At 38.3% G+C, this 15,434-nt stretch overlaps 1 protein-coding gene across 1 annotated transcript in view; it reads right to left on the reverse strand.

The window, feature by feature from the left end:
• Nucleotides 1-15,434, reverse strand: part of MLLT3 (MLLT3 super elongation complex subunit) — a 125,063-nt gene that overhangs the window by 15,708 nt on the left and 93,921 nt on the right. The window contains exons 7-8 of the mRNA XM_083883750.1: nucleotides 4,615-4,693; nucleotides 895-1,027 (exon numbers count right to left, since the gene is read on the reverse strand). Coding sequence (XP_083739876.1) covers nucleotides 895-1,027; nucleotides 4,615-4,693 — 212 coding nt within the window. The remainder of the gene's footprint in view (nucleotides 1-894; nucleotides 1,028-4,614; nucleotides 4,694-15,434) is intronic.

Consider the following 15,434-nt stretch of genomic DNA (forward strand, 5'->3'; position numbering starts at 1 on the left):
TCTCCACACTTGGAGACAAGCTGAGCTTGAAACAATCCTTCACACAACCACTGACACCAACAAGTTCTCAAACAGCTAATCATCTTGGTCTTTCTCCTTGATTCCAGCTGCTAAAGTACACCAAGGAAGCAGCTGACATTCATTAAAGTTTTCTTATTATCTTCCTATTCAAGCAGTAGCTGAAACTAGCACTCAGCTACTGTGCACTAACAGGAACACCCTCTCTGAATTACATAAAGAGCCTAATATGAAGAGTGTTTGAGGCAGTTTCAGGTCTTCCATAACCTTGAACACCATTTGGATGGAGCTTCAAGGTGCCTGAACACCAGATGAATTTTGCAATACCTTCTGAAGGTTGCAGCAAGGATACAAAAGCTTCTTCTAAAATCAAAAATTTAAAAAATTTCTGTGACAGATGCTTGCTTTACCTTCCAAAGCACTTTCATACATTATCTACTGCATTCAGCACAGAATTTACTTGAAATTCAAATTTCATAGATTTGGATTCAATTTAACAACCTAATCTAAAACCAGTAAGCAAAGAGGTCTTGTGACTATGTATAGAATAGCTTATTCAACAGTTGAAGGAAAATTTCCTCTAATTTAGGCCAAGGAATAATTACAACTCCTCCTCTCAAGTCATAATGGCATGAAATCAAGTAAAGTCAAACAAATCAGTGTCATCATAACCGCACTGGTACAGATAGAGTTTATATCAGGAATGGCTAGTTGTCTTAGTGTTTAAAAGGGGCTCTTTGTGTAGTGATGCTTTAGAAAAAATTAATTTTCTGCCCATTTGCTACTCAGCACCCTGAGAAGATCAGAACTCACCTTGTCTCTAACAAGCATTAAATGTCTTGGTCAGCAGGCCACTTGCAATCACGAGACACTCACCTGCGACTCCTGCTTCCTCCTCGTGTATTTACAGGTTGTTCCAACTCAGAATCATTGTCCTTCTCATCTGCTTCATCTGATTCATCTTCATTATCATCTGAATGCAGATCTTTCATTATAGTCCTCAATGGACCTGAAACAGAGACAATAAAAATAAAATTAAGTTTATTTCCCAGTGTTATGGGCAATTTACCCAGCTTCTAAAACTACCTTCCCCACACAGTGTTGAGAGAGGAGAGTCTTAAAAATTAAACAGTTGAAGTAATGCACTGGAGGATTATACTGCAGCAACCTGTCCATGTACTCGTAAATCTTTACTCACATGAGCAACTCAGCTTCAACAGACTTACTCATGACAATGAAGTGACTCTCATGTTCAAGTGTCAGAACAATTTGCACCCTGGACTACAGCTGAAGTAAAATACTGCCATGACAGGAGGAATTGACATGAAATGTATGCTTGCTAAAAGCATGTTTCTCTTGTACTGCTGGGATTTAGTACTTTTTGCTTTCTCATTATATGTGACTAAAGATCTACAGGGACATATTGATCAGTATTAGTACATTTGTTAGGTCAATCCATGTATGAGAAGTTGGTTCTAACAAATCACTCTGACTAAATTGTACTGTACAAGGCAGTCATTTTTTCTTCTTGGTTTTTATGTATTTTAACTTCAGGTATTCCCATTATTTCAGGGTCAACTGCATGTGGAGTAAGTATTTCACCCATGTTGATAAGCACAAAGTGCATCAATACCACTCAACACCATGTTATCACCTTCCCTGAATTAACAAGAAAGTACAAAGCTTGACTTCCTCACAAAACCGCATTAAACTTAGTTTGGGTTTTGATTTTTGCTCTAAGAGACAGTTACAGAAAGAGGAGTATGTTTAATAGGTCTGAGAAGTGTAATACTACAGCTACTTGAAACAAGAATGGGCAAAAGCAGATTAGAAGAGGGAAAGTAAGATGTAAAGAAAGAAAGTAAAATGTCCTGGTGTCATGTCACAGGACACATAACTATGAAGTACTGCCCATCTAAGACATGAAGCAGCAATTGAAAGCTCCAGGGATGGTTGCTGGAACAGTCATTACTATTACGGTTGTAATTCCTTCAGCCCAAGAAACACAGTACTAACATGAACACAATGAGCCTGAGATGAAGCTTTCAACTCTATTTGTTAGTGGGGAAACTGAGTCAAGGAGTGACTGCCAGCAGAGAAGGTACCATACTCATAACTCAGGGTTATGACAGAATTCCCTACATGGGGAGAAGAGTTTTATGGACTATTCCAAACACAGCAAAGTTCAGACCATAGGACTTTTGACTAGTTTTGTGCAAGTGACTTCAAAGTTGCTGTTAGGAATGATTTATCACTAGGGCTGCCCTAGAACTTTTATAAATTGGCACAGTTCAAACAGGTTCAGAGAAATTACCCTTTTCTCTCTTTTCACGCCGTAGGAAATAAAACCAGATGGTCTGATTCCTGGGCAAATTCCTGGTTGACCAGACGTTCGTATAGGTGAGAGCATGGAAGTGCTTCTTGTCTGTGCACCCACAGCTGATACGTAGAAGCAGCTGAGCTGTGCTCCATTTTCTGTCCCTGTTTGCATCTCAGACAGACTGCTCAGTTGCAAATGACAACTCGTAGTCTGACTGAATAATTTACCATCTGACCCTTGAAGGAGGGAAAGGGCTTTTATAGCAGCAGTAATAAAACGAAACTTGGACTGATCAGATACATCCATCACTGACACAAGCATTGAAAAACCTGTCATCCAAACAGGTTCTAACTTAGACTAAGAGCACATCTGGGAGTCTGAAAAGCACATTGCTAGCTAACTCTTCAGCAGATTTTTCTACCAATCAGAAAAGCATTAATTTTTAGGTCTTTTTTTTTTTTTTCATCTTATGGATAGCAATTTTCTGCTCTTTGGTAACACTCTAAAATTCCACAACAACCTTTTTAAAGTCTTGATAAGTTGTTACCTCCTAACATACCAGAATAGTTAAGGAGAAACTGAACATTAGGAGTTGTCTATGAGCAAGTTTTCTTGGTAAGGAAACAGAAAAATACCAAAGTAAGCCCCAAGGACAGAAGAACTTGAGGAACCGCAGGTTAGCCTGCTGCTTATGCAAAAAGAGGTGAAAAAACTTCATGCTCTGTTTTTTTGACATCGGAGTGAGCACTGGAGTCTAAATGCAACCAAAAAAGAGCAACACTCCTAGCAAGTAACTTCCAGTTAAGGGAAAAAGCATGGCTTCTGACCAGAGCATGAACATGCCACAGTATGCCTGTGCTCCATACCTTTGATACACAAATCCATGGCCTGGGCAGTGAACATGCTTAGTTAACTGGGGTTTCTAGAACTCCCAGAAAGAAGCAGGAACCACTATTTACTGTGGCAAAAAAGAGAAGATCTATGCACCATTTGCACTTCAGAGCTGCTCACGCAAGAGGACAAATCTCCCATCTATTCTAGAGAAGGTATGAAGAACTAAAAGACAATCTGTGATACTTCTTATATATGATCCAGAAAAGATGGATAGGACTGCTCGGAGGAAACCACTAAGTCAACGAGTTTTTTCCCAGCAAAGATAACAGATGCAGGAGTATCCAAGTCTTTTGGCTTGTAATGGACAGTTCACACCACTAAGGTTTTCATGAGAACAAAAATGAGGGCTCAGCAGGAAATGTATTTGTTTATTCTTAGGTAAATATCAATTGCCTGTAGCCAGTCATTACCACAGCTCACTTCAGTTCTTGCCTTCTTTCACTGCCAGAAAACATCAGAAAATCAGTACCAGTCAGCTACAGAAAGGCAGTGGGGGAGAAATGCATCACATGACAATCCATTTAAAATCAGTGGGCATGAGGCACTGATGTATTGTCATAACCTTAAATCGAGTCTGCCATTGAGGAATATAAATGCCTAAAACAAACAATTTTGTTTAGTCAAAGGCTGCTTTTTAAATGTTCCTTATCCAAAGAATAAAACAAAAGCTCATTAAGAATGTATCGATTGTACAATCTCATAAACCAGAGGAAGAAGCCAACCAGGAACTAAGTAGTTTAATAGATTATGGAGAATGAATATCAACTTATTTACAGAAAACATGCCTTGGCAAAACCTTCAGAAAGAAAAACGCATTCTTTATTGAGTTTCAAGTAAACTGAAATTATTAGCCAGGAAACCAAAATGCAAACTTTAAGTCTAACTATCATGCTTCCCTGCCATGTATTTGAAGTAAATACTGTATGCTCTTAAAACTTCCCAGTAGTATGGAATGATCATAGCCTTTGAAAGGGTCTATATAAACACATCTGTGGGTTTCTGTTGGCTGCCCATGGGAAACCCACACTTCTCCAGGGCTTCAGATGGAGCCAGGTGCCATGCTACCTAACCCTGCAGAAGGACAACTCTGAAACAGAAGCTCTTTTGGGTTTAGTCTCTGCTAAGGGACTGGCATGTATTTAGTCCTTCAAAACAAATAATATTCACATCCTTTGCTCAGATTAACAGTTTCTTTTTCTCTTTTATTTTGCCCTTACAGCCACATCTGAAAACAACTGGCAGAAAAGTCTCTAAATCAAAACTCTGGCCAATTCTGACAAGTGAAACACAGAAGAAAAGAGGTGATGAGATGCCACGAGGTCTGTTTTTATTGGCCTCTTCATTTCACACATTCCTTTCAATTTCTTTTCCTTTACTGGTACCTTGTTGTCTGTTGTTTTGAGATGGTGTAAAACTGGAACTGGAACTGGAGCTGGAACTGGCAGGACTGGGCTGTTCAGACTTAAAAGAAAAAAAAAAGAAAATAAATACCATTTTAAGAGACATTTTTTTGCCTAGAAAAACTCTTGTGGTTAGTTACTGCCTATAACATTCTGTCAAGGAAAAAAAAAAGTGGTGCCAAATAATACTCACAGACCTTAATTTCAGGTGTCAGCGAGGCAAACATTGTGGAAATTACTACTGCACTCACCATACATACACACTACTACATCATGTCTAGTTCTTTGCTAAAGCCTAACAAGAAGTTTCTGATGCCTTGTTTGAAAGATTATACAACATGAGAGCCTAAATGAGTTTATAATGGACCTAAGGCATCTCTGTCATTGTGATACTGGAGATGCAACATTTTTCAAATTAGCAATGACACTGTGGGATTGAAAAACAAAAGACCTGACCAGACCACACTAAATGCCAGAAAACCTCAGACAATTTTGTTTCATCTCCCTTAGAAAATAAGTTTTAATATAGGGATTCAAATTAAACATTTATGCTGTTACTGAAATTCTGCTAATCCTAACATTTTCCATATGTATCAAAATTCTGCAGATTGTAAATTTGATTGAACCAAAATGTATACTCGGTTACAAAAAGAACTTATCTAGAATTTACCAATTACAAAAGAGAACTAAATTTTTAAACCATTACTAAAATCAATGTATACTATTCAATGAGCAGTTCTAAATATTTTTTCCTATTGTTTAAAATGTGTTAATTTCCCCTTAATTTAATGAGGAAGTCCTATTACTTCATTAAAAAATTCTGTATCTTTTGCTGTGTACTATTTTGCTCTTCAGTACTGAAGGGTCTTGCTTCCAGGTTGCATGTCTCAGTATACTTTTTGGCTGATTCCTAGACTCAAATGGAGAACACAAAACAAGAAGTGACCATACAGTGAAAATTTGATTAGGAAATAATGGTTTACTATTGAAAAGAAAATCTGCTCACACGTTTAATTTTATACAGCTGTGTTTTCATGATATGTTATCCAGGCTAACCACTATTTTCTGACAGTCCTTGCCTCATGATTAAGACAGAACTAAACTGTTCTCAAAGATGACAGCAGAAATATCCCGCCTGTAAAACTCAGTTTTCATGCACACACACTACCTAAGCCTAACACTTGCTTTTTCTCCATAGGTCAATCTATTGTTGCCCTTCATAATAGAGCAGGCAGATTTACTGCCCTTTGTCGCCTTTTCTCACAATGAGAGATGCCTATTTGGGCAACAAAATGCTTGAGAAAAAACACCATTAACATCTGCTCTCCTTAAATCAACACCAGCTCCAGTTCTCACAGACACACAGTCAAAATAAGTTAAAATACAAACCCTGTACCCAACTGCATGGGTGTATGTCATTTATACACAACTGAATCAACCCTGTGCAACCAAACCCAACCCAACCAACAAAACAAACCACTTCAGAGTATTGAGAGAGATTCTTACATGGTCCACAGCATCAGACCTTTTTGAAACACACTGCAGCATCACTTGACACTGCTCTGAAAATCAAGCATTTCTGAAAAAAGGGGTTTTTTTCTTCCCAAGTTTCTTTAAAACCTTACAAGATTTTTTGCTGTAAAATAATCATGATAATATGAAACAGACTGCAGTGATGAAGAACAAGTGTCCACGCAAACTTTAATGACATCAGCAAACCAAGCTCAGTTGTCTAGCTGCAGGCTACTCTTAAACATCTGGTTTATCCATCAATTTCTGCTTCTTGCAGCAAAATTACTAGCTGAGAACTGGTTTCTGCAGATTTCCATTAATTGTATTTTTCCTGTATTAATTTCAGCATGAACTTTAATGCATCTAAAGTCCATATCCTCAAAAAAATAGCAAACACTAAAATACAGTCATATTTGGCTGTCAAATGCTAAAAATCTAAATAGAAAAAAAATCACATAGACACAGAGACTATTTCACCATTAAAAGTTCACTACTTTCTTTTTTAACCAGCTTACTTGAAACAAAAAAGGGGCCTAGTCTCATTCTCATTATAAGGCATGAAAATACCAGTGAAATTGCTCCATGTCAAAATTTTCTCCCAGAATTAAATAACTGGGTCAGTATCACAAGAACAAATGAATACGAATACATACAAAGTTGTATGTTTTCCTGGTGAAATTTTTGCTCTGCTTTACCAAGTTAATTTTGAAAACTCAAACCACAGAAAGTCCTTTGAAACACATATGATCACCCACACATATTTAAAAAGTGTTCCTAATAACTTCTGAAATAATTTGATTTATTTCCTTAAACAGCCCTATCTGAAATTTATTCCAAGAAATGCAGATCAGCATAAATTATAAAACTGTTAAGTACTGGAAATGAAACCTTCATTTTTTGACTGAGAAATCTGGGTAAGAGTGCACCCAGAGGAAACAGTTGCTTTTAACCTAAGAATAAATATTATTAACAGAAAAGATTTGCCATTTCAGAAGGAACTAAAAATATGCCTTCCATATATGAATATGGATTAGTGCCAACAGCACCCAGGCTTCTAGTTAACAGAGCGTCTTTTGTCACTTTAGCAATGGTTTTTGACAGTTTTACACAGGTTCTTATCCCAAGGACTTAGGTATTTATGGCTTTACACACTTGGGCTTTCTCATCTTATTCACTGGTTCCTAATCACAAAATATTTATTTTTAATGAGTCTGAAATTAGCTACACTGTATCTTTCAACAATAAAAGTTTAAGACAGTATCAGCAAAAAGCTTCTCTCATATGGCCTTTTCCTGTTTTACCAGTTTTCTCTTTTTACAGACAAGCTAACGAGAGTTTGGGCCCGAACTGTTCATTAGTGCAACGATCCCATATGATTTATTGCATTCTTAGACAGTCTACTTTGTTTTAGTGCTCCTGCAGTGATGCATAGGAGACAGTGACTTCTTTATTAGGCCTGATTGAGGGATTCTGTGCTTTGAAGTGTTCAGCAAAAAAAAGGGCCATTTTCTTTGACCCAAGTTTTCCTTAAAAAGATGCCTTTTTTACCAGTGATTTTTCCAAATCACCTAGCTTCTGCCATTTCCAAATTCTTGTCTGTTTGTACAAGTAGTTCACTCTTGAGATGCAAACAACTTTCAGGAAAACCCACCTGTTTATGATAAAGGATATAATAGAGCTCATTTTCTGTAATATTTCATGGTTGTCCCAATTTGTACAACTTCTTGGGGCTGTCTAGACTTAGATGATCCTTGTAGGTCCCTTCCAACTCAGGATATTGTATGATTCTGTGACTCTAAAAAGAACCCACATCATTCCAAGCTCTTTATTAATTCTTACATAAAGAAACAGAAGGTATCTGTATGTGGGTGACAATGGTTTTTCTTGCCTTTCCCTGAACCATTCTTGAAGGAAGCTTACAAATTGTTTCTTGAAGTAAACATTAAGTGGTAAAGCAGTATCTCTCATTTCATATCAGTCAGTCTACATATTTCTTATTTTTTATGTATGATAGTCTAGAGACGTATGTTTCCCAGTGCTATACATACTGAGCAGTCTATGCTCTTGAAACTACTTATACAGCCGAGCATTGCTTCCACTTCTACTTTGTGCAAATTGAGAATTTCAGAAAGAGGAAACATGTTCCTGCAGGACAAGCCTTTTTCTCTAATAAGATTCCTGTACTTACAACTTCAACTGCCACTTAAGTGCCTTGTCAGTAAACTCAGCTTTCAGTAGAATATTTCAGCCTATCTGTAGCTCACACAAGAGGTTCCAGCTGAAACAGCTTTTCACTGCAAGGGTAACCAATCACGGACACAGGCTGCCCAGGGTGATTTTGGCATCTCCCTCTGTCCTGGGTTGCAGGCTAGGATGTACACAAAGTACTTATTCTATCACCATCTTCATGAACTGTTGAAACCAGGTGGGGCAGTGCTTTCCCAGGCCCCTGCCTTTGGGGCGTCTTCTGCTAATGGCCCATCAATGCCTGGCCCATGACTCACAGGTAACTCCCTCCAGGAGTTATCTCTGTTTAATGGGCCATCAAGGACCCACTTCACACTCATCATCCCATTGTGAGATGCTCTGCCCAGGGGGAGGAGCCAAGCATTCTCACCTGGATATAAGCTGTTGTGGGACAGTGCAAGCAGCCCTTACCCACTGGATTCCCAGAGGACCAGAGCTACCAGACCTTTCTACAGGATCACTGCTTCAGGAAGAGCACTTTACCTGGACTGCTTCCACCATCCTGCTCAGGTTGTATTCTGACTCTGTCAGTGATCCTTTGTGTTACTGCATTTATTTTATTTTATTCTTACCTTTTTACCTTTCTTCTTATTAAATTATATCTCTGACTTGGAGCCTCTCATTCGTTTTGCTTTCAAACCACAACACCCTCCCTAACAGATATTGAAAAAAGTGTCTAGACAGGGTCCTGGCCACCCAGCGCAAAGTAGCCCTGGTTGAATAGGGCAGGTAGACCAGATAACAGTCAGAGGTACCCTCCAACCTCAACAAGTCTGTGATTTTTTGAATTTGAAACACAACCTTCATTTTAAAAGCAGCATTAAGAAAAGACCTTAACCAAACCTTTGCAGCTGTTTCTTTTGAACAACTGCACTGAATCAAGTGGGATTTGCATTTCCTTAGAGACTATCCTACTGATTTTGAAAGAAAATACTTTTCCTTCTGTATTTATGAAGGGATTTTTATTTTACCTTTATAAATCAAAAGTAAATTTGAGACAATGATAATACAAAAATGCACAAATAGAGATTATTAATGAACAGGAGACTGACCAGAAAATGTAGATAAAAAAATTATTTTGCAGAACATTATACAATAAAATTGAAATATGAAGCACTAATGAAGATTGTTCTGTGACCTGTAGGGTATTTTTGCTGAAAATACCTTACTGGAAAGGGTGGCAGACACGTAGTAAAGCAAGCAAAAAAGTGAAAGAGGGAAGATTAAGGTTTGCCTTGTATAGCAGCTGAATACTAGAATTTCCACAGATTTCAGGCTGCAAGATAATGAGTAAACTAAGGATAAAGTAAACTAAAAATGTCACATGATTACAAACACGATCCTTAAACACAAGAGGTAAACTGATGGAAGTTCTAAACAGATAAGCCTTCCCAAAAAGGATAAATACTGCCCTGAGTATGTAGGTAACGCTGGCAAAGACAGGGTTATATGAAGGCTTTTCAAAACTGGCACTAAACACTGTGTTATTTAGACCAGCTTTCCCGAAAAATCTGTGAAAAGACATGGATATTTGCAAAGAATTGATAAACTATGAGCAGCACAACATGGGGAATTCAACAGCTCTGTATTCCATACAAAGTCTGAACCATATGGGGGAAAAAGGAGGCCAAATGATATAAGATATACTTATCTGGAGAACATTGCTCATTTTATAAGCCAAATGGCATGAAAGCTCTGTGATGAGAGGACAGCAACTGTCCCTTCCCTCTGTATATATTCTATACACAGACCTATCTTATGCCAATAAAGGAAGTATATTTTGGAAAGAAAATAACTTCAATTTTAGTATTAAATACAAACCAGAAAATTCAGTCTAGGTATTAAAGCCAAGGTGAGAGCTTCATTCAACTATTCTATATCTTCTGCTCTAATGGGATTAATAACGACAGAAGATAGGTGGTATTTGTTCTGGCCAGCCCCTTCAGCTGCTGTGTTGGAAGCTAAGACTTCCCAACTTCCTTCTCTTGCTCTATTTTATCTACAGCGCCCTATGTTATGTGTGACCACTGAAAAGGACAGATGGTGATGCATTCACAGTTCACTGTTTGGGAAATCATACACTTTACTGTCACTTTAGGGACAGCAGGAAGATGGTTCACCTAAATTCTCCCAGATCTGAGGTTCTAATGTTAGGAGTTCATACACTCCAAATTTCACACAAAAGAAGCTACTGGATAACCATAAACATGTAAAACTGCTTTTATGGCTATAATTAGGTACTATGGTACATTTCTCCATATTAGAAACTTGGTCTTCTCAGCAGGTACTGAGAGACTTTGCAAATTCACCACAGTTCCCCTCTATTCTTATGTAGCTCAAAGTCTGTAGAACACTCCCAGCATGACACCACACTAAAACTTTACTATGTGGAAAGCTTGTCGCGGTCATACAAATCAGGTAAACACAGACCTAAATACATGAAAAATAACAGCTATCTTTTTTCTGAAGTGCTGCTGCATAGGCTCTTGAACTCACACCCCAGAAAACTAAATTGTTCAAAATTTAACTAGAAACTACAGAGAAATCAAGCGCAGATTTCTGTTGGGCCTTTCAGTTTTACAGCAAGCCTCATTGTACTTGCTCTTCCGTCAAACTTAATTTCTGGGATTCAGATTATTATCTGAAAACCTCAACTCTCATTTATTGTACATTCTACTGTCAGTGAAAAGCTGTAGAGAGAAAAATACAAAAATATATGCTGTATCCTAAAAAATTCTTGAGTGTCTAAAACAAAACAAAACTCCTCAAACTATTTTTCAAAATGTCATCATTTTTAGCCAGCCTTGGGATACATGTAAATGGAACAATGATTTCTAGATATCATGTTTGGTAACAATATGCTCTATACACATTTTTCTCTATAGATCTGAATGAAACATCTGATAAGATGGTTCCTAAGCACTTGCTCTGTGATATTATCATGTATTTGTCTAACAGTTTTCACAAAAGACCATCCATATTATATACACACAGATGATACAATACACATTTTCTGAGAAAAAACCCATAGAGCAGATTTCTATTGTCTTATTGGTTCTTTACCATTTACAGCTGACACGTTTGCTGTAACTTTGCCTACGTAAGTACTTTTACGAAAAGAATATTACAAAAAGCTTATTTAAAGCTCCTTATCTCTGCTTCTCTGATTTAAAATTTAAAATTTTGATGGTGTGATCTGAGTTTTATGTTAATAGAGATTTGCTTCCGTTTCATAAGACATAAGATCATAACACACAACAAAGACCATCTCTTATAAAAATAAGAAAATACGATACTTGTTTATATTTAAACTTCATTTCATTCAAATCGTTATAATGTAGTGTAACCTATTTCTAATGTAATTGATAGTTATCTGAATAGGTACCTTAACTACTGAATGAAGTTATTAAAAATACTGGGCTATAATTACATTATTTGAAATACTGGCTGAATTAAGATCTCATGTAGTACAAACCAGATCAATCTTTAGTTTTTCAGTGTTCAAAGGATCAAAAAGGTTGTATATGGCACAAACAAATCAAATTGAAACATCTCATCTATAAACTGTTTCCTTTAGCTAAAATTGTAACATTTAACACACAAAATTTTATTTACTCTTACTAGTCCTCTCCCAAAGCAAATTTAGACCACCAAGAGCACCAAGAATGGCTTATTCCTTTGGCCTTTTCCTGCCCTGAACCCGAGAAATACTGTAACTGAATTGGTTGTCCAGAATACTCAGACCATGGCACTTTAGTTGATGACATTTCACTCTTTTAGTGGAAGACACAATGCAATAAGCACTATCTTGAAACGATGCCTTTTTCTTCTACAGAATACAGTTGCATTGTAATAACTAAAATCCATGAAAACAGCACCTGCAATGCAAAAATATCATCTGTGTACTGAAAAATACTGAAATTATCACAGCCTAATCAACTTTTCTTGCCACAGTTTAGACTATAATATTTTCGCAGCTGAAAATCCAAATTATGAAACACAGGTTACTGCATGTAACTTCTTCCCACTATTTAGGTAATACATAAAACAACCTCATACAGAGCAGCAAAATCACTTGATTTACTTCTGTCCTAATCAAGACTGTTCACCAAGTATAGTATTAAACAGTGTAAGTTTTGCAATGGTTTTCTAAGTGGGGTAATCAGTGTTGAGACACTGCTCCAGCTGGCCTCAGTTATCCCCTGATGTGTGAGTCATCTTTTCCTAGGGGAGCTTAGGCACAGGTGGAGCTACCTGTTAACCTCAGCAACAAAACGCAGCTCTGCTGCTGTTAGAGTACCTATTTATCAGTTGCCTTTAAACTCCCATGTCGCTCTGAGATGATGATACCAGTTTCGTGGATATGTAAACAGATTCTGTGAAGTGCAAATAGTTCCATTTATCCTTATCTTCTAACTCTGCTGTATGAAACATTAATTACTACAACACAAGGCATCATTTCCCCACCTTTGCCAGATGGCTTGCAACACACTAAGTACACAGTAAGAAATTCATTCATGTTCAGATATCCACAGCAAGAACAGGTGAAATGTCTCAAGATAATTCAAAAAACCCTATATATATGTTCTGGACTCAGGCAGCCCCATCTTACTGAGCTACACCTGTGTAAAGGCTGTCATTTTCATTAGGCCAAAGACAGCAATTAATTACCAAATTCCTTTGTCCCTCCACATCAGCACATGTTAAAACAAATAAACAAATAAGTCTGATCATCAAATAAATACTATCATGCATCTACTTGTTTTCAGCCCCAATGGGAATGAATGGCTGAGATATTGCAGCTCAGAGAGGGGCACTAGAAACCTCATTCACACACCCAATGCCAGAGGAAGCACAAACTACACATTTCTGTTGGGCAGATAAAGATTTCTATTTTCAAGGGAAGATGAAATCCTGAAAGCTTAGAGGCCTTCAACAGAAAATGTTAGGTGGTAGTACCAATAGAACTGGATGTTTTACTCAGTTTTTTTTTTAATTTTGGAGGTTTTTTGGGTTTGGTTCTGGGTTTCGGTATGAAAAAGCACAAAGTAATTAATTTTGTGACATCTTTTTCTAATAAAGATGTAAGCTGTACTGAGGTACTGGCTATGCCAGAACAGTTCTTCTGAATAATAACTTAGAGACTTAACACAAATTCACACCAACACATAAGAATTTAAGCTATGTAGCAGTTTTTCTACTGCCAATGTGGTAATGTTGAACCACCTCCAATGAACACTCGAAGTACTATCAAAATTGGTTTCAGGTATGACACTGCCCTTAAACTGCAATGGTTGGCAGAGAAAGAGTGAACAATGTTGCTGAGAAGGAAAGGCAGCTGCCATACAGAAGGCATGAAAGAAAACTGCGTGATTACATCTGCTTTCATTTATTTCATATACCAGGCTCACATGCAGCACTTCAATACTGGGAGAATAGAGACACACAGGCACTATCATCCTTGAGTCTGGGGCATGCCCATCAGTAGCATCCCTTGCCCATTCCAAGAGGGTCCCCCAGCATTCTTTCCCAGTGCCAGACCCCAGGCCTCCACAGCACAGGGACATGAACAGCAGTCCCTCCTTCACCAGGAGACAATGCACAGTGATTCCTTTTGCACAGGCGTGAGATAGGGTACACATTCACTGCAGCAGTAAACTCAAGCAGTCTTCATCCTGTGTTAGTGTGCTGGTTTAGCACGGATAGCAAGAACCAATTAGTTACTTACTTTGGAGTTGACAGCTTGAGTGACCAATTGATGACAAGATGACACATCTATGGGAACACACAGGCTTAAAAATCAGAAGAACCCCGGCAAAATGTCTCTTCCTTCTGGCTTGCCAACAGGTATCAGCCAGGCTCTGGTAGCAGCTGCCAGCGGGGGAGAGGAAAAACCCTGGCTACTTACATCTAGACAACTTTAAAGCTTGCCCCACGAGCTGCCCACACCGTTGGCTGGGGCAGATGCTCCCCCCAGGGTCCCTGGGAGCAGCCCCGAGCCTGGGCTCGGCCCACCCCATGAGACTGAGAAGTGGCCAAGAAGAATTTATAGGCATTTATGATCCTGGCTGCTTTCACTCCTGACTGCCGTTTTCCCGGGCCGCTTCTGATCTCTCGGCTTGGGTTCTCCCCCTGCCATCTGCGCAGTGTTGAAATCAGACATGGCAGCCACAGCCGAGGGAGAGAGGACCTGGGCAAGATTTAACTCTTTCCTGGCACAGATGAAACTTCCAAAGCCCTAACCCTTCTCTGAGGGAGAGAAACGGTTAGAGTGGGAAATATTTAAAGAGAAAATATGAAGATATCAAAGTCAGTGAAGGAAGAGTGACCTCTTAGGTGGAAGAGATGACAAATTGCCTTGGTCCTAGGCCGAAAATCTCCTATGACTTGTGGTAACAGACTGTAATATGAATATGCTGGAATATTCCTTTAAATCATGGACAATATAAATTAAGGCAAATGATTATTCAGATCTGTGGATTTGAACAAAGGTATCTGTAACTGACAGAGTAAATACTGAATTAGTAGCTGTGATCTTGTAATCCCATGAGATGTTTGAACAGAGAGAGAGGAGAAGCCCTCTGCACCAGTGAAGAAGTGAGAAGACATCTCTGTTCCCTGAGACGATGAATCCTTTGCCTTTAGAGTGGCCTTTCATCTTTAAAATGACACCCCAGTATGTGTGAGTCCAAGGCCCATATGCAGCCATGTGGAAAAAGCCACATGATATGGGATGTCCACAACTGCAGAAGTTCCTGGGCAGCTGCTTTTTTGAGAGTCAAGAGTCACAAATAGACTGTTCTTTCGTGTAGAAGTTACCAGAACAAATCAGGAGAGACTTCTCTCTCTAAAAAATTGAATGAAAGACTATTTTATAAGTGGTACTGACCTAGAGTTCTAAGTTTTGTCTCTTTATGTTGTTTGTAGGAAAGTGAACATTTGGGGCAAGAGAAGGAGTGTTTTGAAAATTTCATTTTGATTCTCATTTTCCTCTTTTAGTGTGTGTTAATAAACCTATCTTTGTAACTTTCAAGTTTGTGCCT

Source organism: Zosterops lateralis (assembly GCF_965231275.1).
Source record: "Zosterops lateralis genome assembly, chromosome: Z".
Classification (NCBI taxonomy): domain Eukaryota; kingdom Metazoa; phylum Chordata; class Aves; order Passeriformes; family Zosteropidae; genus Zosterops; species Zosterops lateralis.